Source organism: Artibeus jamaicensis, unplaced genomic scaffold (assembly GCF_021234435.1).
Source record: "Artibeus jamaicensis isolate MK-2021 breed Jamaican fruit bat unplaced genomic scaffold, CSHL_Jam_final contig_685, whole genome shotgun sequence".
Taxonomy (NCBI): domain Eukaryota; kingdom Metazoa; phylum Chordata; class Mammalia; order Chiroptera; family Phyllostomidae; genus Artibeus; species Artibeus jamaicensis.
Genome location: NW_026521924.1, coordinates 20440162 through 20463166, shown reverse-complemented (window position 1 = coordinate 20463166; position 23005 = coordinate 20440162). Strand labels below are relative to the sequence as shown.

At 50.1% G+C, this 23005-nt stretch overlaps 1 protein-coding gene across 2 annotated transcripts; it reads right to left on the bottom strand.

The window, feature by feature from the left end:
- Positions 1–1914: 1914 nt before the first annotated feature.
- LBP (lipopolysaccharide binding protein) lies at positions 1915–19911 on the bottom strand. 2 transcript variants are annotated; one of them, XM_037164520.2, is made up of 15 exons: positions 19677–19910; positions 18092–18206; positions 16793–16921; positions 16052–16207; positions 15416–15479; positions 15176–15239; positions 13123–13214; positions 12416–12592; positions 10864–10923; positions 8829–8996; positions 7509–7576; positions 6944–6986; positions 4812–4875; positions 3912–3988; positions 1915–2306 (listed from the first exon to the last, which is right to left on the bottom strand). In XM_037164520.2, the coding sequence occupies exons 1-15, from the start codon at positions 19798–19800 to the stop codon at positions 2262–2264; spliced, it is 1446 nt and encodes a 481-aa protein (XP_037020415.2). In that variant the 5' UTR covers positions 19801–19910; the 3' UTR covers positions 1915–2261. The 2 variants fall into 2 exon arrangements, with proteins under 2 accessions (XP_037020415.2, XP_053527282.1); XM_053671307.1 differs by lacking the exon at positions 12416–12592 and having other exon boundaries at positions 19677–19911.
- Positions 19912–23005: the final 3094 nt, after the last annotated feature.

Genomic DNA, 23005 nt, shown 5'->3' with positions numbered 1-23005 from the left:
GTCATCGGCCGTGTGCTCAGCATATGGGCCAGCAATGTGTTGGTTGGCTGGAGGGGCCGGAGAACAGGAGAGACCCCCCTGTGAAGTTCGATGCAACACAGTCCCCAGACCACCCTCATTCTGACACCAGTTGCAAGTTTGAGGGTCCCCATGACCATTCGTAATTTCTACAATTCACTAGAAAGACAGGTTTCACGGAAAGCGGTTATACCCATGGTAACAGTCTGTTAAAGGGAAAAGACACCAGTTAAAACCAGCCAAGGGAAGAGGCACATCGGACACTTGTGTTTCTTTGCCTGAGAGGTTTCTAGTCTGCCCGCTATGCCCAGACTAGAAGAACCAAAGAACGAATGTCCTGGGAGCCTCCTCAAACAGTGACTGGTGGGGGGCGGTGTATAAACGTCCCAGCTCCCTTGGCCCTTGGGTGGGCGTTCTGAAGAGTGCTCCGCACTGGCTCCCGGTCTCCCAGCAGGATTACGCTCAGGTCACCCATGGTGGCAAGTGGTTGGGTCATGCACCCTTCATAGGCTGCTTCCACTTCCCCTTCCCCAAATCATTTCCTCTCCACTGGCACATCCTGCGACCTTCTCCTTCCATGTCTCAGGGTCTGCATCTGGGGCCCCCAAAGTGAACAGAGGTTGTTACCATTTACCAGGATCTCATTATGCTCCGGACATCCCCAGGAGATTGACACGAAGCCATTGAGTCCCTGGTCACCCTGAAAGGAGGGGTCCCTGGCCACATTTGATATGTGAGCCACCGAGGCTGAGCGAGGCCTTGCCGGCGGCCCAAGCAGGTGCACTGGAATCAAGACGGGCTCTTGCCACTGTGTCTGAGGCGATGCTCTTAAGAGCAGGGACTGGCACTGAGCCCGAGCTGCCTCTACTTACCCCATGCTGAGCAGCCCAGAGCCTGCAAGTGGGAGGTGCTTGGTTAGCCGGACAGCCAATAAATAGTGCATCCCCACGATGGCTAAATAAATCCTTTTATATGGGTTGCCTAACATCACCATTGGAATAGCCCTAGGGAGTAGCTGCTATTACATCAGCCTTATTTCACTGATGAGGACCCCACAGGGGAAAGCGATCCCCCCAAGGCCACATGGCTAGTGCCAGAAGAAGCCCGAGTCCATCTGCAGTCCACCATGGAAGATGGTGGGAAAAATGAGCCAAAGGAAAGAGGCAGGGGGAGGGGAAGCCAAGGCTCACCCCGCTGGCAGCTGGTGCCAGCCCATCGTCCCATTTTGGAACGCGTCTCTGTCACACACAGGGTAAATGGGTCTATTTCCAGTGAATTATCTGCTAGCCGGCAGCTTCATCCAGCTGCTCATTAGCACAATAAAAAAAAATTATCAAACGAGCCTTCTGATTCCCAGTCCCGGGGGAACGAACCACAGAACTTGGATACAACTCGTTAGTAAGTCTGATCAAAGTCTGGTTGTACGATAATTAGAAACTATGGCCTCTTCCTCCAGGCTGGGGGATCGTAAACAGCAGGTGCATGACGTTTTTATTTGGGTCGGCCCAAAAACCTCGACAGATTCATTTCCTCCTAATTTACACCCATTTCAATGGGGAAAGCAGTATGAGGCTGAGTATTTGCTCTGGGAAACCCACTGGCTCTGTCTGCAGCAGACAACAAGTGAGGGGGTGGGAGGCATGTACTTAAATGAGCCCATGAACTGCCCATGAAGCAAGATGAACAAGCCCCTTAGACAGCGGGCATCAGTGCCAGGTCCAGAGCAGGGAGTGGAGTCCCTTTTTCTGTCATTGAGGTCCCTGCAGCAGCAGCCAATGAATGGGAAGGGCGAGTGTGGCCACACGTGAACACTGGAGGGCACAGCGTTCAACTGACCACCTGAAGATCCCATGGGCAAAAGAGGGTGGGCAATAGCATACCGGGTGGTTTCTTCACTGAATCATTCAATAAATATTTATTGAGGACCTACTACGTGCCAGCACCGTGCAAGGCATGAGATCAGAAGGTGAATAAAAAGACAGTGCCCGCCCTTAAAGATTGTACAGGCCAGTGAGGAGGATGGTCCGTCCTGGTGGAGAGAGTGAAGTTCAGAATAAGAGAGGGCATGGGTGCAGCTCCTGAGGAGGAGGCTTGTGGGGGCAGAGGCCAGGCAGACCTCGCCCCCAGAGTGCAGAACAGAAGAGTCTTCATGCCCCAGAATCTCGTGCAGGAGTTTCCTGCAAACCTGGAAATGCGACTGGCTGACCCAGCTGTGGCCTCCGGCCCGGTCTGTCCCCTTGCCCTCAGACTCTCACGTACTGGATATTGGTGCCCAAGAACAGGAAGTCCTAGGAGAGACAAGACAGAACAGGATGGTGAAAGCATCCTCTACCCCAAAAAGATGCATCTCCGATTTAAAAGGAGGCCCCCGGCTGGGAAAACACAAGCCCTGCCAGAAACCAGGTCGGGGCATAAATCCGAGTGTGCCTCCATCCCCAAGGTCTCCATAAAGCACAGCGTTTGCCCGCTACCTTCTCCAAGGTAGCGATTTATTTGCCATTTCCCAAGCTGCTGCTTCCTGGCAGGCCTCATAAATGTCCTCTGTGTCACCTAAATGTTCTCTCCTGGGCAAATAATACAAAATTGTGAGCTGCTGAGGTTTACGCTCCTACCTCCTCAGCGGTTTCCATCACCCAAATGGGTGGAAATTCTGAACTCAAGGCAAAGTCCTATTCTTTCCCCTAGCAATACCTCCCCTGCCTGTGGGCATCAAATAAATGGACAGTGTTGACCTCAAAATTCTAATGAATACGACAGCATATAACAAATCTTCCCATGATTTCCCTCATGCCAAACTGACCCAGAAGCTTTTATACTTGGTCTCTCATCTTCGTAAGAGCCCAGTGGGCTATACCCCATTTTACAGAGGAGAAAACTGAGGCCGGCTGCATGAATTGCCACTCAGCCTTGGCTTTGAACAATGATATGACTCCTTGTAAACACTCAGCAGTAGTTGGGTGTTGAGTATCTCTGTGCCTGAAGGACCTTTGGACATTTGAGTTCAAACACACCAGTTGGTTGCTCAGTGCTTCAGAGATCCTGGCCATGCGTTGCCCTTCACTCTCTTCTGTAGGTGTTATTTTTTGCATGTTGGTGATGCATGGGCACCAGTCAGCACCTCCTTTAGAGCTCCCAGGCCCGCCACCCCAGCCATCCTACCTTACAGAGGCTGTTCTAGAAAGATAACCTGAACTGTGGGGCACAGATGGACCATAAAACACTCGATCAGAACAGTGGAGAGAATAGTGGAGAATTGGACACATTCCCTGGTATTAAAATAGTTAAGTAAATTATGGTCCATCTGATGGGTGGGACAGGACTTAAACACTGGGCATGGGGTGGGGGACAAGACTGTAACAAAAAGAAGAAAAAGAAAGAAAATGTGTGTGAGCATGAGCGATGCAACTATTCGAAACCCACAAATAATTTTTTAGATGCTTAGAGAAATAAGAATTACTGAAAGGAGTCCACCAAAATTCAAACTGTGGGCATGTGTGTTATGGGGAGCAATGGGTCTGTGAGGGGGAGCACAGGAAGCATATATTTATAATAAAGCTCTTCCACTTTTAGAACTTGGCCTGTTAGCATATCTGGGATTGCAGTATTTAAAAATGAGCTGGTCTTGACATTAACCCAGGCCATCTGGGGCGGGAGGATAGGAGGCAGCATAGCACAGACAGCTCCAGCCACCGCTCGCTCCAGTGGAAGAGCCCCTTCTGAGGTCAGGTGGATGGCTGTGTGGCATCTAGTCATGCTGACAGTGTCCCACTCCAGTCCAGGCTCTCCCAGCCGCAGGGCCGGACAGCACAGTGTGCACTGGGCTTTGGTCTCCAAACCTAGAATGCTAAATCATCCTCCACCCCAAATTCTCAAGCCCTTCTGAGCCCACTCACCTTGTGGATCTGGAGAACAGGGTCGTAGAGCTGAATACGCTTTAGCAGAGGAAGGGGGAAGCCTTTTGCCAATTTCTCTGGAGGTTGAGGCACAACATTGAGAGAGATTTTGTAATAAATAACAATTGTAGACAATTTTTTAAAACTTTTGCTCAAAATCTATACACAGTATATTCTCATTTAATTATCACCAAAGGCTGTGAGGTAGATATGATTATTATTCTCACTTTATGGATAAGGACACTGAGGCACAGAGTGCTCAAGTGACTTACCCTAGGTCACACAGCTAGAAAGAGGCAGAACTGGGAGTTAAACCCGGGAAGGCTGGCACAGGAGCCTGAGCTTGCAGCCACAAGGCTGTGTGGAACGAGTGGTAGGTATGGGACAGAATATACTCATGACAGAAGCTGGGGGCAGCTGTTCTCCGCCCTCCACCCTCATCTTGTTCCTACTGCAGCAAAATGAAGTAGAGCCTCATGATGAACACAGGGTTTAGGTCTTTATGCTTTATATTTTTAACTAGGGAGTTGGCAGTTGATGCAGAAATGTGAATTCAGAGGTGGCTGCCTTGCGCTCTCTATATTAACTTGGTCTTTAGTCTTTCGCTTGCCACTTCAGGGTGTAGGGGACACTTCTGTGAGTTTCTCCTTCTCTTAGAAGGAGTTTGCTGTGCTCCAAAGAGCTGCCCCAGTCCCCAGCCCTCATTAAGCTCTGGAGGGAGATGAGGTTGACTTCAACACTCCCATTGCAAAGACAGGCCACTGGCGCTCACAGAGAAGTGACTTGCCCAAGGTCTCACAGCCTGCAGGAGAGCCCTGTTTCCCAGCTCCAAGTCCAACTCTCTTTCCCCCGTAAAACAGTGTCTACTCTTGACTTGGAAAAATCCAGAGTGGTTCTTACCATTGACCTCCGGGTAGAGGGTGCTGGTAAGGTAGTAGTTGAGCAGTGCTTCTAGCAGCTCCACCTGGTGGAGAACAGGAGAATGGCACATGTCGTCGCAGCATTTACCTGGTGGTCTACATGGTCCCAGTGGTCACTGTGTTCCCCACCTGGCAGATAGCACTGTGACCACCTGTGCCATCTTGCCCGCCAATAAACCTTCACATGGCCACCATGAAGGTGGGTGGTTCTCTATGTGCTGACTTGGCAAAAGGCTTGAGAAAAGCAAATTTCAGATAGATACCTAACCATGCTACTCTGAGATGAAACTGTTTCGAGATCTATACCTGTAGGTGTGCAAAGGGATAGAACAACGTTGGAAGACCATGCACCCAACTGTCTTTCCTCTAGGAAGGACATCAAGGTTTGGCTTGGCCTTATTTTAAGTATTCATTTGTTTAAATGAGAGTGTTTACCTGAATTTCTTGTGTAATAAACAGAAATTAAGAAACACGATTTTTAACACTATGTGGCAGGTATAGGGTTCAGAGCACTGTACATCTGCTTCAGTCTTCACAATAACCCCTTTGGGTTGACATCCATGGCCCCATTTCACAGATAAGAAAACAGAGGCCAACAGAATGAAGGTGGTTTGTTAGAAACTGGGCAGTGGGGCCAGCATTTGAATCCAGATTTATCTTATTTTATAGGTGTTGCTTTTTATATCCATGTTCCAAAAACCTGATGTCTCACTTTTTGTGAATCTTTACATATGTTTTACTTTATAGAACACTTTTACATGCCATACACAGATAGGATATTAGTGTGTCATTGTTCCCTTTATTCTCTAAAAGGAATCTCCTTTGGGGACCTGTGGGCAGTATCTCGCCCCACACTTTGTGTGTTTCTTTCCCCTTTGTAAGCACCCAAGGGAAAGTCTGGGAAGAGGAGAACTGGCTGGGGGTGGTCAGAGGACGTCAGTGTCCCTGGGACCGTAAAGAGGAGAACAACCACTACAAGTTCAGGTCTTCTTCCATCTCCTCCTTGGCCTGGCGGAGCAGCTGCCATCACCCCACCTTCTCCCTTTTCAGAAATGTCCCTGTGATTGCTTCGGCCCACGCCGATCTTCCCATTCTCCTTTCTCCTTTAATAGGGGGCCATCACTTCACCACGTCTTCCTCTTTGTGGAAATCATCTCTCGTTTTGTGTGCCCAGCAATCAATTTCTCTTGTTTTAATGAGAGTCCCTATTCCCACCCTCCCCACCCTCCAAGATCCCTTCTTTCCGATGTCAGTGCATGTTGTTGGAGATTGAATTCAAATCCTGGCTCCAGGAAACCCACCCTTGGCCAATTGGCTTTGTTGAATTTCTGGCCACCCTGATTGGCTGAAGAATGGGCACCTGGCTAAGACTGATCCAATGAGAGCTAGCACAAGGTTGCTTTTTGGTTGTTTTCTTTTTTAGATTTAAATAAAATGAAACTGCAGGAAATTTGGGTGAATTTCACCAATAGGTAGAGAGATTCTTCTTTTTAAAATTCTCACCCAAGGACATTTTTTTCATTGCTTTTAGAGAGAGATGAAGGAAGAGAGGAAGAAAGAAATAGCGATGTGAGCGAGAAGCACCTATTGGTTGCTCCCCCATGTGCCCGACGGGGGAACACATTCCTGGGCCTGGAACTGCACATGCTGGGACCAGGAACAAACCTGCAACCCAGTTATGTGCTATGTTCCCTGACCAGGAATAGAACCTGTGGCCCTTCCAGTTACGAGAGACACTCCAACCACTGGCCCACACCAGCCAGGGCTGTAGAGAGTTTCTTGATGCATTAATTTCAGCATCTAGGTTCAGCTATACCTGAAATCTCTATCTTTAGTTTTCTTTGTTTTTGTTTTTTAATTCTATGCTTCTATACAGTCCTCTTGTATGCTTAAGGCATTTTTAGTTGGCTTTCTATTTCTTGAGGTTAAAAGCACTCGGTCTAATAGAAGATTTAATTACATATTGTCTTATACCCGGATGTAACCTCCGCTGGGGCAGAGAATAGCTCTCCTCCTCTACTTTCTAGTTTAGGTGCTACAGCTTTGTTCAGTCACCACTCTGAATTAATTAATATCCCAACCATTGCATAAACAGAAACAATAATAACTCACATTGAATACTCCAACTTTAGATTCTTTCAGTTCCACTCGTATCCTGTAATGAATCAGAGGCAGTTCAGAGATGTGAGTCTCCCATGGGCGACCTAAGCAATGGGGCAGTTCCCAGAAAGGAGGGGTCACAGGGCCAAGAGCAGGGTATGGGTGGGAGCAAAAAACATGACTGAGGAACCAAAACCAGTGAGAGGACCTCACTCGGAAGATTCGGAGAAGGGAGGTGGATAGTGTAGAGCCCAATCTTGCTCTATCAAGAACTTCTATCAAGAAGTCTGTGTAGCTGATGTCTAAACGTCACAAATTAAGACAAGCAGTATTAGTAAGTTCTGTAGAAGTCTGGAAGTAATGGGGGTTAGTTGGAAAGGCAGCTTGTAGAAGCAGGGCTGTTGGGGCAAAAGAATTTAGCCAACTAGGCAGGAACATAAGTTTCCCTCTCAAATGGTGGGCCCCTAACTTTGACAGGGGGATCTCGTCACACCCCCACCTCCAGCAAGGACCAGCTACAGGGCCAGACAGAGCAAGCCGAGTTGAGCGCCCCCTTGTGGGTGGGAGACAGACTTACTTTTCTGGCTTCAGGAGCCCAGTGATCCTGCTGGTGTTGAAGGTCAACATGGCGGATACGTTGGTGGCCTAGAAATTCCAGCAGAGGGAAACAGGCCTGAATGCACAGAAACGATAGCTACGAGGACCAGCTGTCTTCTCTAAACAAACGGCTCCATGAATTAAAGCAGGGACTCTTCCTCCGCTGGACCGTTGACCCCCAGGAGGCTTATCATAGGTGCTTGATAAATCTTTGAACTTGAACATTTTTACTTGAAATTGTTGACTATGATAGCAATGAAACTTCGAACAGACTACCGAGAGAAAGAGTGCCTACCTCTGGGGATCTCTGGACAAGGGACCATTTCTAGCTATCTCAGGGCTAAGATTCAGTCCTAGAGGTGATGGTGATGGTGATGATACTGTTTTAACTTAAAATATATTGATAACAACAATTTACATAACAATAATAACAATATCAAATTGCAGGTATAGCATTTAGGTGCAATTACTCTTCTAGATATTTATCTCGTTGGGTTTCAAACTTAAATAGAAGAGCACAATTCTCCATCCGGTGAATTTTCTCCTTTCCACCCTGCAAGGCTCAGAATCCCTTCTTTATTAGACAGGGTCCATTGGGAGAGGAGAAACTCTCTCAATGTTTAACTCAGAGAGACTTTAATGCAGGGAGTTGGTTATACAAGTGATGGAAATGCTGAGAAGCGAAAAAAAAAAAGAGAGAGAGAGTTGAAGAGGCAACTGAGAGATTAGCAGAGGCAGCAAGCTGCTTCTGCTTCAAGACTGAAAGAACGGAGGGAGTTGGGGTAATAGGAGCCGCCATGGAGGAGACATAGTCCCTCCTCCAAGTTTCTGTCTAGGACAAAGGGAGGAAAAATATGCTCTAGCTTCTTACTTCCTCCTGCACTTCATTCTCCTGACAGTGCCTTCCACTGGCTGATCTACCTGGAGGTCAGGGTGCAAGGGACCCAGGGAAATGTAGTCTTCAGGGGTCAGATATAGATACAGAGTAGAGCAAACAGGTCAAGCACCTCTAAACCCTCCTCCTCCCAGTAGCCCAGATTCACTTAGTGGGAGACGCATATGTTAAACAAACCTGCAAACAGCTACATAAGTATGGGTAGATTTATAATTAATGTAGTGAAGAAAAATAATAGGGTGCTACAAAAGAAAAATGACAGGGGGCCGAGGTAGACTGAGGTAAGGGCAATCAAAAAAGACCTGTTTGTGAAAGTGATACTCAGGTTGAAACCTGAGGGAAATAGGTAAGTGGGGAGAAAAGTACAGGGGAAGGGGGAACCGCACTTGCGAACGGAAACCTTACCACGCCAAGCTGAAAGACCGGCTCCTTGACGGAGCCAGGCAGGAGCACAAAGGCCTCAATCTCCATTTGGGGGGCCAAGGACAGATTCCCGGGGCTGAAGTTCAGCACAGGGGCCGAGGCCACTCTTCCCTGGAGCTCCAAGTTCATGTTGGGGTAGCGTTTGGCTAGCTGGGGGGCAGAATGAGGAGATTACGTCAAGAGAATGAAACATGCAGGTTTGCCAGGAGAGCTGGAGGGAGTCTGAGAAATCTGAGAATGCTTTTTGGTTGATTTTACTGCCATAAAATGCCCTGTGCCTTTTCCCTGGGTAGTAAAATGGGACATCTTTCCATGTCAGGTGTCTAGACGCTGTACCCTCTTTTTCACGGCTGTGTTGTGTTCCATTGTGCATGGATACTGTTGCTGATTGAACCCTACTGGGCATCAGGTTGTCTCTAAGGTTTTGCCGTGATAATGACCCCTCTAGGTGTGCCCTCGGCTATTATTTGAGGGATACATTCCTAGAAGTGGAATTACTGAGTCAAAGGGCAGGGATATTTTTTAAAGCTCTCTGACTAGAATTGCCAAACACTCAGCCCAATTTTTTCATTCTTTCCCGGGCATGGGTGAGAGCTATTGTTCTTGTGCACCCTCCCAGTAGGTGGGTGACTATTTATGCTAATGATTTTGAAATATGACACAACCAGATCCTTCCATTTCAAAAGTGCTCCTAACTTTCTTTTTATGTAGGGGTAGGTACGGGTTTAATTTGGAGCAGGACTGATCCTTTTGCGAGGGGGTGGGGTAATCGATGAAAGAACAACAGTCCCCTGAACCTTTTGGTTAATCTACATCCTACTGTAAAAGAGAAATGGTTAGAAAGTTGAGGAGGTACACCTCTTTAGTAAGAAGGTGGGCCGAGTTGCTTCCCTGTCAGGTTAAATATGATGAAAGCAAGAAGAGGGAGGGGGAGTTTGCTTCTCTCTCTGGGGCAAAAGTGATGCCGGAGCCAGCTGGCCGGGACAACATGGCGCAGGCTGGGCCATTGCGGGCCTTACGAAGGGAAAGAGTCTGCAGGGAATGCCTTACGGGAGGACATAGCTCCGGCACTGCAGGACTTGAAGTTTAAAAAATTTCCCACCAGTATGATTCCTCTGAGCCATCATCGAGCTGTCTGCAAGGCATGTTCAACACCACAGCCTGTCTGAGCTGTGTTTTGGGGGGGACTCAGAAGGCAGGGAGAGGACAGGTGGCTTTTGGTGGGATTAAATGAGGTGCTACACAGGAGGAGCTTAGCCCAGCAGAGACAGAGCCACGAGGTTATTTGCAGCAACACAGGATGTGGCCAAAGACTGGAAGCAACCTTCATGCACTTCCACGGAGCCTGGACCAACAGCTCTGGTCAGTCCACACGGCGGCAGACGGGTGCCCGTGGAAACAAGAGTGAGGGAGGTCTTTGTCTACTGATCCCCCGGGACAGTTAGGGGAGAAAGCATACTAAATGGCGTGTATAATGGGCCTTCGGTTTGTAAGAAAAGAGGACAGACACACAAATTTGTTTGTATATACATAGTGTTCACAGAAGGATGCGTACACTGATAGTATCGGTGGACTCAGGGTGGGAACTGGGGGAGCAGGGGATGGGAGTAAACAGGGGACTTTTCATCCCACAGCCTTTTATGTCATTTGAATATTGAACCATGATAATTTATTATCCAGTCAAAAAATGACTGTTTAAAGCATCAAGAACAGCATCTGGTCCCTAGTATGCCCTCTTTAGTTGATGTTATTAATTAGGGTGCATGTGCATTCTCTGGGGTTCTCTGATAGCACCAGTAAAAGACTGGGGTACCTGTGGCCCCGGGAGACCTGGGCTCAGGCCTGTGCTGTCTGGGCTTTGAAGGGAGGAGAGGCCCAAAGCCCACAGCACTCTGGCCTTCCCTGGGGGGCTCGTGGCTGCTCTCCGACTCTTGCACAAGCTGAGAGGAGCGAGGGGGTTTTAGAGAGGAACCCTGGAAGGCTAGCCTGCACCCACCGAGGGCTGACGGAGTCTTACCCGGGGGACGAAGGGGCGGAAGGACTTGGTGGTCAGTCGGATGTTGGAGGTCGGTGGAACCTGCAGGAAAGAGACACAGAGAAGTGTTAGGGTGCTCCTTCTGGAGCTGAAGGTGGGCAGAGAGAGGTGGGGGCTATTTAGGACTAGAACTTCTTGAATGCTCAGGTTACCATGCGACAAGATGCCTGTCCTGCATTGCATGGAAGTACGAGTCCGCAGGTACTCTCTGTTCTCCATGGGGCACGGGTAACATGTGGGACAGACTCCAAGGGTTCACGAGGGTGAGATTTGCAGGCACACAGACCTACGTTTGGCTCCTGGCTGTCACTGTGTGGTCTCAGGCCACTCCCTTCACCTCTGAGCTTCAACTTCCTCACTATAAAATGGGTTAATCATAGTCCCACCTATCACTGGGAGGGCTCAGTGAGTGGGTGGGCACGGTGCATCTGGCACAAGACCTAGCATATAGTGAGTGCTCAGTGAGACAGCTATAGGATCCCAGCCACAGAAGAAAGGACCGCACAATGGGCGGGGCCGGTGTATCGGATGTGATGAAGGAAGAAAAGGCCCATGCATGTGTGAGAAACCCTCCGAAGGGGACAGTCACTCCAGCCCCCCACCATACGGTCCCGGTTTATTTCCAGGGGAAACTGGATCCTCCAAATCAGACAACCCTGTGTATCCCCCACCATCCTGACGTTGTTCACGAGCTACAAGAGCTACGAGAAAGAATCTTCTGAAGCCCGGAAATATCAAAGACACTAGAGATATTAAAAATGTGATCCACTAGAAAATTTAGTGTCCCTTTTACAAAGCCACATTTGAGAGAGTTGTTTTAGAGGTAAGAGTGAGGAAGACTTTGTCTCTCCTTTCCACCATAAATCACTAAATCATGTACCCTTTTCACTTTGGCTCCAAAGATGCTTCCAGATAGATTTGTGATTTTAATAAATATCAATTTTTGAGTGCTGTCCTGCAATCCAAAGTGTTGCTGGCTCAATTCCCAGTCTAGGGCACATGCCTGGGTTGTGCACCAGGTCCCCAGTAGGGGGCATGCGAGAGGCAACCACACATTGATGTTTCTCTCCCTCTCTCTCTCCCTTCCCCTCTCTAAAAATAAATAAATAAAATCTTTTTAAAAAATTAATTTGTGGGTCCAGTGTCTTCATAATTGTGCTTTACTTTCAACTTGGTCTTTGCTTACTATTTATTCTATGTAACTTCATGCATTTCATTCACTAAAATTTTTTTTTAATTTAGAAACCATCAGAATGAGACAAAATATGAATTAGAATAACAGATCAGACTAGGGGAAAAATAAAACACAAAGTCTTTCACAGTTGTTACAAGAGAGAAAAAACTTTGATTTTTTTTTTGAGCTTCCTGGCAGCCAAAGTGAAAAGGGAAATTGTGCTAACATATTTTTCCTGGTCTTGATCTTTTTTGTAATCATAATTTATGATTTCACTGATGTAAAGGGTGTAGAAAGGACAGAGGGAAGGGAAACCAGGTTGCATTGTCACTTGTAAGCATTATTCGCCACCATCCTCACCACATCATCGGTGATGGAGAAGTTCAGGTACCCTGCCTCGTGATACACTAGGCTGGCTGTGTTGAAGACATAGTCAGAGATGGCAAAGTAGACCATTCGACTGTGTTCCTCGGGGAGGCTCATGACGGGAGCAAGGAAGGCAACTGGGGAGCGATGATTGCGGCTAAAAATTTCAGCCTGGAGAGAGAAAACGAGGTCCATTGAAATTTTCAAAGTTTATCTCAGGGCTGGACATCTGAGCTAGGTAACCACCTAACGCAGACTGACAAGGGGGCCCTGGCTGGAGACACTGCCTGAAACTCCACCAGTAAAGACGTCTTCCTTTAGGCCAAAGTGCTGCACTTCCGGAATTGTCCAGAATCCCTTAATAAAAAACTCGCCGGCTTTGGTACATTTACCCACAAGACCTGCTGTGGGCCAGACCCTCTGACTGACCTCATCTGCACGGTGGGCAAGGTGAAGGAGAGGACGAAGGGTGAGGGGAAGTAGCAGGGCCTGAGAGCTTTCAGACACTTGTGAGAGGACCCTGGCTCTGGGAACACTCTCCACTACTCCCTATCGCCCTGCCTTCGACTCAGCTGAAACCACAGGGAGATGAGGACAGATCTGAAACCAGGGAACAGGAGGCTCCAAGAAAGAGCTGGTCCTGAGGGACAAATGCCATGCTGAGGCAGGACTCACCCCAGCCCCTGCTTTGGGACCCTCACCTTCAACATCACGTCCAGCATTTGGGCTGTTGCCCGAGGGGGCTCCATTAGGCTGTAATCAATGCCAGCTAAACTGTCCATCTTTGTTGTGACTATGAAGAGGGGAGAGACAGCATTAGGAGGCAGAAGGGAGAAGGGGTGAGGGCCCCGACTGACCTACATTCCCGTGACTTTCGTCAGAGGCCCCTGCCCCTCTGCCCCAAGACCCACCCAGCCCAGCCCCAGGGCAAAGAAAGAGATCAGCTGGGTTCTCTTGTCCCACTGGTGGATGAGCCATGGGGGCAGTGGGGAAGCTCAACAGGGAGTATGAGTGGATTCCAGGGAGACACACACATATCCCGAGGGCGGGAGGAGCCCGGGACTGGCAGCCTGTTCACACCCAGAGCTTCCTATCAAGGCAGCCACACAGTGGGGAGAGTTCTCCAACTAAGGGTATGGCTGTCCAGGGTGACAACTGAGGCCTTGATTTGAGGGGACCTGGCCTCCTTGCAACACAGGCCAGATACCCAGGAAGGTCAGACCTGTCCCCCTACAGCCCTGGAGGAACAGGAGACCCATGTCTCAGCACCAGGTTGTCTGTGCCCACCTGGGCTTCCACCGGAGGGGGTGGAGGGGCCTGGGGGCCGTGCTATCACAGGACACCTCAGACAATTTGTCAGGGACTGTCCCTGCAAATTTTACATGTGCACCCTAGATCTGGAGCTGCTGCATTGGAGGACTGTTCTGCGGGTACTCTTAACATGCAGGCAAAGAGGCTGGGCGAGGCGGCTCCTCCCTCGGACTGGCAACAGCACAGGGGGCTACAAGCCTACATGTCCAGAATCTTGGCACTTATTAAATAAATGAAGGCATGTCCAGAGGAGGGAATACTACACAGCTATTAAAATGAGACTTTGGAAACTGGCAGGGTCTGATAATGCAGAAACTCTGCACACCCTGCGAGCCTGCGATCTCACTCCTGGGTATAAACAACCCAGAGACATGCGTTAAATGAACTGGAATGTTCATAGCAGCGCTGCCCATAGTTTTCCGTCTGAAACTGCAAACAGCCACAGGACTGTCAGCAGTAGATGGGATACATGCGTGGGGGGACGTCGACACAGAGTGACCCTACACGGCAAGGAGAATGAATGAACTCACTATGCAACAACATGCATCAGACTCATTTTAAAGGCGAACAAAGAAAACCTTTGTTTTTGCTAGAAGACTTTGAATGCTGCAAGATTCCATCCATGTACAAAATGCAAAATTAACCTCTGCAGGCAGAAGCTGGTATAGTGGTCACCCCTGAGCAGTGGGCAGTGACAGAGGGGGGCACGAGGGGGCTCCGAGAGGCCGATCACGCTCTGTGTGCTGCTCTGGGAGCTGGTGCAAATGTGCCCAGTTTGTGAAAATTCTTCAAGCTGTTCACTTATGCTGTGAGCACTTTTCTGTAAATATTAACTCACATTAAAAATGTTTTAAAAAATGAGATCAATTTGTATGTGTTGCTATGAAAAGATCTCCAACATTTATAAGTTACAAAAGGACAATGTCTACACTGACTAGATTTATATATATTCATAATTGTGCATATACACATATATTCATAAAAAGGGAATACATATGTGAATGTGTGTTCATATACTCGTTTATATGTATATGTGCGCAGAATCCAGCGAAGTAAGGCCTGCTTGAGTGTGGTTGGTAGGGTAATGATATGGGTGTAATAATTTACAGTTTTAATTCGAACATTTCACCTAAAATGTCGTATGGTGTGCCTGAGTGGGATATTGTTATGTTACAGAATTACATGTCTACAATTTTGTAATAAAAGATTTTATAATAAAAAGGGGCGTTATGTGTGCCGGGCCCTACATTTGTGTACACACAGAAAATATCTACGAGGATCACCCAACAGAGAGGTTACTTCTTGGGAAAAAAATTTGGGGAGAAAAGGGGCCTTTTAATTTTTACTCTTCATACTTCTGTCCCATTTAAGGTTTTATAAGATACATATATGCTCTTATAAGAATTAATAGGAATGAACTGTTCCCAGGGGTGGGTTCCCCACCTGGAAGAGTTTGGAGATAAGGCTGTAGGTCAGAGGTCACCGATTCCTGGACAGCTTCGCAAATCTGAGAAAGACGGGAGAGAAAGCCCGAGTGAGCTCTCTGGCTTTGGTCCGACACTGTGCTACTTGCTTTAGTCACGTGATTGCACTCTGTGACCTTTGGCAGATGCTTTGTCCCCTCTGGGCCCGGGGCCCAATTTTCACTTGAGCCCAGCCCCTGCGCGGCTCAGACATTCTTACCTTGTTCTCCAGCATCCTTTGGAGTTTGGACTCGATCTGGTTGTGGAAGAGATTCAGCAGCCACCTGGGGAGCGGGGCACAGGGGACCGTCAGCTCTGTGCCCCTGAGCACAGTGATGGTGGGGCAGCAGGGAAAGCCAGGCCCGAGGGAGCCCTCCCTGCCCCATCCTGAGACCCTGCTGTGTCCCCCAGTCCCAACTCCCCACACACTCACTGATTCAGGGTATCTGGCACCCCTGCCCCCTGCTGCACCCCAAGCAAACTCTACAGGTTTGGGGGAGGGGCTCAAAAATCTGCATTTTCCTAATCAAGGACATTTGACTCAGAGAGACAAAGGCTTGTATAGTTTTCATAAACTCTCCTTGGGCCCAGAGTCCTCTGTTCCTCCAGTAGCCACATTTCATTGGCCTGATGGTAGTTCCTGATGTTCTTTTGGTGGAAATGGTGCACCCATATTCCTGGTTTGAATCTGCCCCAGTTCATCTCAGCAGTGTCCCCAAGAATGACCTGCAAGTGCCTGTGATGTACTCATGCATTGTTTCAGGGCCTTTATGCTCGTCAGAGGTCAGGTATCTGTCTGGCTGGACCGGGGCTGCAACCAGGGCTCAAGCTGGCCACAGTCCCAGTGGTGACGTACCCCAAGTCTCCTGACATGTCCACCTCCACGTCATGGATGTGGCTGCTACAGTTGGAGGCGGTGACTGTGGGCCTCCCCGAGGGCTCACTGCCCAGGATGAGGTTGACCGAAATGGTGATGCCCTTGACCCACAGGTCAAAGGAGCCCTGTAGTCTCCTGGATGAGAAGAGAGAAGCAGGAATGGATTCCTAGACTAGAGTCAGCCACCATTTGGAGGGAAAACCTGAAGTATGAAGCCCAATTCATACCCCCAAATAAGCAGAGCTGGATCAACAATGTAATTACAAAAAATTATTTCAAATGTTTATTATAAAGCAAATGGGAAGATGGGGTTGCCTGTCTGCGCTGGGGTAACGCAGAGGCACGTCCTCCGCCCACGCTGTGTCTGGAGGTTCTCAGGGTGTCTTCCCTTCCTGCCTCCCTTCTCCAGACCCCTGTGGATACTTCCTTAGGCCACTTCCCAGGTAAAGTATTTGCACTTAAACTCTTGCCTTGGGGTCTGCTGCTGGTGTAAGCAAACCAAGAGAACATGATGTTATTGTCTCATTTAGTTCTCCCGACACCCCATCAGGGAGGATGGTAAGAGACTGGTCCAGGAGCCAGGACCTGGAACCTGGGTCTCTGGGCTTGGGCTCCCGCCATCTACCACGTGGCCTTTGTGATGAGCTAGGGACTCCTTGGACCCAAGAAGAATGGGGCCAAGGCCAAGGACCCAAGAGCCTGGGAGTCGAGCCAACTTACAGGAATGACTTGCGCGCCTTCCACTTGCCGTGGACCTGGATGGAGGAGTCGGAGATGGACAGACGCAGGCCCTGGCCGGGGAGGGGTGTCAAGGCAGAGACCAGCAGCTCACAGCCGCGGATGTCCAGGCTGCGGAGGGAGACACGGAGGGCGGCCTCAGCCCCGGCTTCGGTCCAGCCTCAGCCGCTCCCACCTTTGTACCGTTCCCTCGGGGAGGACTGGACCAGCAGGGCTGCTTCAGGCGGGTGTCTGGGCACCCCCACTTACGGAGCACCTGCTGTGTGCCCAGCACTGACCACATAGCCATGCTCAGCACTTTCCTTCCATTGTGTCTCTTAGGCCCCACAGAGGGGTCAGCACTATTCTTCCCTTTCCACAGGGAGGAAATAGAAACTCATGGAAGGGGTGCATCTGCCAAGACACAGCCTCAGGGTCAGAGCCCACGGGTCTGATGATCCTGGGTGGGATCTGGAGCAGGGCCCATAGACACACCCCTCTGTGTCTGCGGCTCCTTCCCCCAACCATCCCCTCCCTTGACACAGGCGGGTGGGGGGGAATCAGATTCACAGAAGGCCAAGAGCAGTTCGAGTAAAGATGCCAAAAGGGCTGAGGGCAGCAAACCAGGGTGACACATTATTGGGGGCTGTCATTGGGAAAAGAATGATCAAGTGCCATTTTATTTGTCTAGTACATAGTAGATGCTCAATAAGTGTTTGCTGGTGGACTGAATAAAAGAAGGAAGGAAGGAAGCAGTCAGTGGTAAGCAGGGAGGAGGTGGATGAGCTGTGGGCTCCATTGCCCCCTCTTACTGCCTGCCCCATGAAAACTGCCTCATGCCTTTTTTAGCATCAGCTGCTTGTATATGAGCATCCTTTGAAGACTTAACTCAAATGCCACCTCCTCTGGGAAGGCTTCCTTGATTCCCCCAGATGTACAAACCTCAGCTCTTACAGTTGGGCTGCTGTATCTAAGGTTTAAGGTCTATCTTCCTTCCAGACTGTGTCCAGGGGTCAGACCCCACAGCCTGGACTAGTATTACTCAAAGGAGGCTGCAGTGGCATCTGCATCATACAGATAAGGAAACTGAGGCTCAGCTCACAGAGTCAGTGCGCCTTCATTGCTGTTCGTTGTATGAGCACATAGAGGACCCCAGTTCCCTCCTAGAACTTCCCTCTGAACTCTGGGAGAAACTGTCCTACTGTTTGTCCCAGAGGGGTCCTGACCCAATCCTGGGGCTCTCCCTCCCTCTCCAGGCTCCCACCCCTGCCACGTTGGGGCCCCAGCAGAAGGGAACCCCACCTGTGGAACTCATAGTGCCCACGTCCAACATGCTTGATCTTGAAGTCCCCGTCGAAGTCAGGCAGTGTGATTTTGTGCAGCTCTCTCTGCAGGGCCACCAGCCCCTCCTTGGCCACTGTGGACAGGAAGAAGCTAGGAGTCAGCCTAGTCTGCCCGCCTCCCTCCCTTCCAATTCCTTAGCGGCTTCCACCTGCCCTGGGGAGAGAGGCCCGCCTCCTTATTAACATTAATTACAGGTGTGGGTTAGTGAGCCCGTCTGCGTACCAGGTGGCTTGAGAAACACTCAGGACATCGCCATACTGTATGTGGCACGTGCCCATTTTATGGATGAGGAAACAGAGTGCCTGTGTCAGAAACTCCACAGGGGGAAGGGCTGCTGTGTGCTTGTGTGGGCAGTTCTCTTTCCTGTCCCTCTTGGTGTCTAGCCTGTGTAGAAGAAACTGTAAGGATTTCAGGCATAGAGTTCTGACTTTGCACTCTTTCCAGCAAGGTGAACTTGAACAAGTCCTCAACCTTCACTTTCCCCATTCATCAGAATGCAATGATAGTACTTTCCTCGCTGGGGTGCATGAGGGTGAAAGGAAACCGTCCAGAGCACAAAGGGACTGGGAGGATCAAAGGCGGTCCTGGCTTGGTGCCCTGTGTGCAGCAGGCACTCGGTCAAGGCCGGGAACAGCGAGGCGGGTTTGCATATTAAAAGTATGGAAAGGACCAAAAGTCCAATGCTAGAGGATCTGTTAAATAAACTTGGTACATTCACATGCAGGAAGGAACCAAAGGGAAATTTTGTCTGATTTAGGGTTTCAATAGAAACAGGACCTTCTGTTTGTTCTGAAATATGGAGGAGCCAGGACCGTGCCCTCGAGGAGGACACGGGCACACTGATGCCTACCAGTCTGCCTCTTTCCAACGTACATTTCTTCCTTTGGCAAATGCATGTGCCAGTCCCTGTGCCAGAATTCTACCCTCTTATCTCTGGTTGACTCCTACTTATCTTTTCTACCTTACCTCACCTCCTCCAGGAAGACTTCCCTGATTTCCCTCTCCCTCTGCCCCAGCCAGCCTGGACTCCCAGCAACTGTACCTGAGGGAATGTTATTACCCCATTTAATACATAAGGCAATTGAGGCTCCATGAATATGAGAAGCTTCCCTCGCTCAATTACTGTGCAGAACAGTGTATAAATCCACCCATGGTGGATTAATTCTGAGGCATTGTTTCAGCATCTTTTAAAAAATACTATTACTTTTGTCCATTCTTAAAAATGGAGGTATAACATACACACATTAGGTACCTGACGGGAGCGAACCTTAAGGTGCTGCCTTCCTTCCTTTCCCGTCCCACATTTCCTCTCCCCCAGGGTGTGTCCTGGAATCAACTCCCAAACCAACCACCTGCACCCCAACCCTTGTCTCTTTGGCTGGCGGGAGCCCAGCTAAGACAAGTAGGTGCCTGAGTGACACGGTGATTGGATGGTGAGGCCCAGAGTCCCAGCCAGGCCCAAAGAAGCATGACTTCTGCCGTACCCAGAGCAACCTGGTGCCAAGCGGGTCAGCCAGCCCAGCGCTCGGCCATCGTGCCTTACCATACTCCAGGCCCTTGGCTGTGATCCTGGCGACCAGGCCGGGGTGGGCTCCCAGGGCCCCGGGGGAGGACGAGAGCAGTAGTCCCAGCAGTAGAGAGGCCAGGGCCCTGGCCGAGGCCTGCATCCTGGGCTCCCAGTTGGTGAGCCAGGGCTGTTGCAAGTGCGGGCTGGGCCCTGCTTCCTTAAGTAGCTGCGCCTGTGAGCTAGGGCAGCTCCCATGTGGGGACGAGTTCCTGGAATCAGGACGGGAAAGGAGGGACACAGGGACTGGAACCTGCTTGCGACACTGTGGGGGTCACGTGTCGTACGAAAAAGCCTACTGCTGCCACTCCGGGGTCAGAGGGTGGCCTGGCCAGGCCCCAGGCGGCAGTATCTGTCCACCCTTCCCACAGAAAGACCCCAAGTTCATTGCTAGGAAGCTGAGGCTCAGAGAGGCCACGCCACATGCTCGAGATCACATACCCAGCAAATGGCAGAGCTGGAAGTCGGCGCCATCCACATTCTCTCTTCTTGAAACTTGACGCTGTTTATGTTAAAAAGAACCGCCCCATCCCCACCCGCCATGGGAAAATGTGCTTTCTCAAATCTCGGTGGTGGTATAATTTTCCGGAAGGTAAATTGGCAAATCATTAAACGCCTGCCTGCCCGGTGACCCAGCCATTGCATAATTAAGCCAGTGTACAAATATGCCATGCCTCAAGGCGCCCCTTGTTGTGCTGGGTGACATAGGCAAGGAAGGAGGGGGACCCAACCTCAAGTGTTCGACAAAAGGGCACTGGTTAAATTAACGATGGTGCAGCCATTTAACGTGAGGTTGCAGAAGTCAACACCCTTCCCGGTACGAACAGATGGTCACTCAGGGGCTGTTTCTAATGGCACCATATCCTGGGCTTCTATTCCTTTGCTTTATTCCTGTGTTTGCCAGTCCGGGAAATTCTCAGCAAGGAGTTATGAGGAATTGTCTCTGGTTGAACGAGTCAGATTATGGGTGTTTTAAGAATCTTTTTGCTTGTTGGTATTTAAAATTTTTATTTGGGGGAGGGGGTGTGGTCCTGGGGATATATTTTATTTGCAGTAATTAAAGACGTTAAAATTTCATTTTGGAAAACAAAATTTGTAGTAGAGATTATGCTAAATTCATAGGGATCCCCAAGAACTCTGTATCTTTTGAGCATTATTCTACCCCCACCTCCAGGAAGCCTTCCCTGGTCACTCCCATGTTTCCCTGGATCAGAGATAGGTCTCCCTCTGAGGTCCCGGAATCCTCTGCACTTTCTCCATAACAGCATTAACCATTCTCTGCTTTTTTGTAATTGCGGTCCTTTAAAAACAGGTCCAAAAATTCTTTGACACTCCTCCCATCAACGGGTAGAGTCTCTGCGCCTTCCTCTTACAACTGGCCAGGTCTTTGTGACTGCCCCCCCAATCGAATGTAGTGTAAATAACAGAGTTACTTCCCAGCAGGTCATACTTGGGGTTCCAAAGGGAACTCCCCGTGCTGAGCATGGGGAAGCCCACAGCTGCCGCCTCTCTGCTCCTCTGTCATCGGAATGTGTCAAGGTCCTGTCAGGGCCTGTCACCTCACCAGCCCCGGAGCTCCAGAGGGCAGGGTTAAGAGGACTCAGCCATCCTGGGGACATCTGCTTCCTGGACTCGGCCTGCCAAGAGGGGGACCGGTCCTCTGCTTGGAGTCAGGAAGCCAGTGTGCTCAGCCTGCCTGGCCGTGTGACCCTTAGCAAGCCTTGTTTCCTCCTGTGCCTCAGTTTCCCTCTGTAATACAAGGAGGGCAGAGCTGGTGAGTCCCGTGGGCCCTTCCGGCCCTGGAGAGTGGGAGAGGACAGTGTGGAGAATGAGGACCTCATGGGGACACAGATGTCATTCTTCTGGTGGCAGTTTGAGGATGTCCCAGGTTGGGGGCCACTTGTAGGGGGTGGGGATCTCCCACAGCAGCAAACTTTTGACCTTAGACCTGCCCTGGCTAGTGTGCCACGTGGCTGCAGGCCAGGCGTCCCCCCCTCAGGCGCTCACTGCTGCTCAAGGTCAGTTGGTGACCCGGGACCCAGGAGAGGCCCCTGGCAGCCGTGTGACCCGAGTGCTGGTCAGCCCCTGGGCCTTTGTCCTACCAGGCTGCCCATCCACCTCCGTGAAAGCCAGAGCCACCGCCACCCACCAAGGCCGACAGCGAGAATGTTCTCGCTTCCAAAAGAACCAGGTTTATTGATTCTGGTTACAAAGCGTTGGCTGGAAACAATTCGGAAAACCTGGGACTTGGAAGCCACAGGGCTTGGGACACTTGAGTGGCAGGTACATGGTAGATAATTGTCCACAGAGAGAATGAACACGAAGCAGGAAACAGCGTAAGATTAAAGGGCATGGACTTCGAGACCAGATGGCCTGGATGTGAATCCTTACGTGCGCCCTGTGACTCAGTTTCCCCTTGGGCTCAGCCGAGGGGCAGCACGACAGGCTGTCAGAGAATTCTACAGCTGTGTCACCAGTTCCCAGCCTTCGCTGGGCTCGGGTCCCCTGACTCTATTTTTGCTCTTCAAGTTCAGAGATTCTAACTCCTGGGGCCTCGACACCTTTCGCCAGTTTCCCTCAGCCTGCCTCCCAGCTCTGCAAAGTCTCTCCACCTGAATCTTAAGAACCGCCGGCTCTGGGTTCCGGTGTCCTGCCTGGACCCTGATCGGCACTCGGAGCCAACGCCGCCCCCTTGTGGAGAGCTCTGAATTCTTTTCCACTTGCAGGTCTCGTTCAGGGGCAGCGAGTGGACTGGGGGACGACTAACCACATGCAGCGACTCATGCTCTGCCACCAAGAGAGTCTCTGGGGAAAGGTGACATCCTGCTGGGTCTTGAAGGTCACATGGAGGTTTTGCAGAGGAGGGAGCAGCAAGTGCCAAAACACGGAGCCACAGAAGGGGAAGGACCGGCAGCGAGGAGGCCTGGGTCCTCACCTGGGCTCCTGTCCCCACGGGCCGTGTGGCATGGGGCAAACCAGGACCGCATTCCGTAAACCCCAGGGACCTTGTTTATAGAATTTGAAATGTATGTTTATGAAATATAACTGACCTGTCAGTGTAAGGTGTACAACGTGTTGACTCGATATATTTATATATCACAATGTCCCGACCACGTTAGCAGGCACCTCCATCCCATGACTCAATTATCTTTTTTCCCCTGTGATGGGAACAGCTAACATCTAGTCCCTCAGCAAGTGTGAAGTTCATAACACAGTATTGCTGTCTCTGACCACCCCACTGCAGATCAGATCCCCAGGACTTGCACCTCAGGTTCTCCTCCAACAATCTCTTGTTCCCCGCCTCCCCC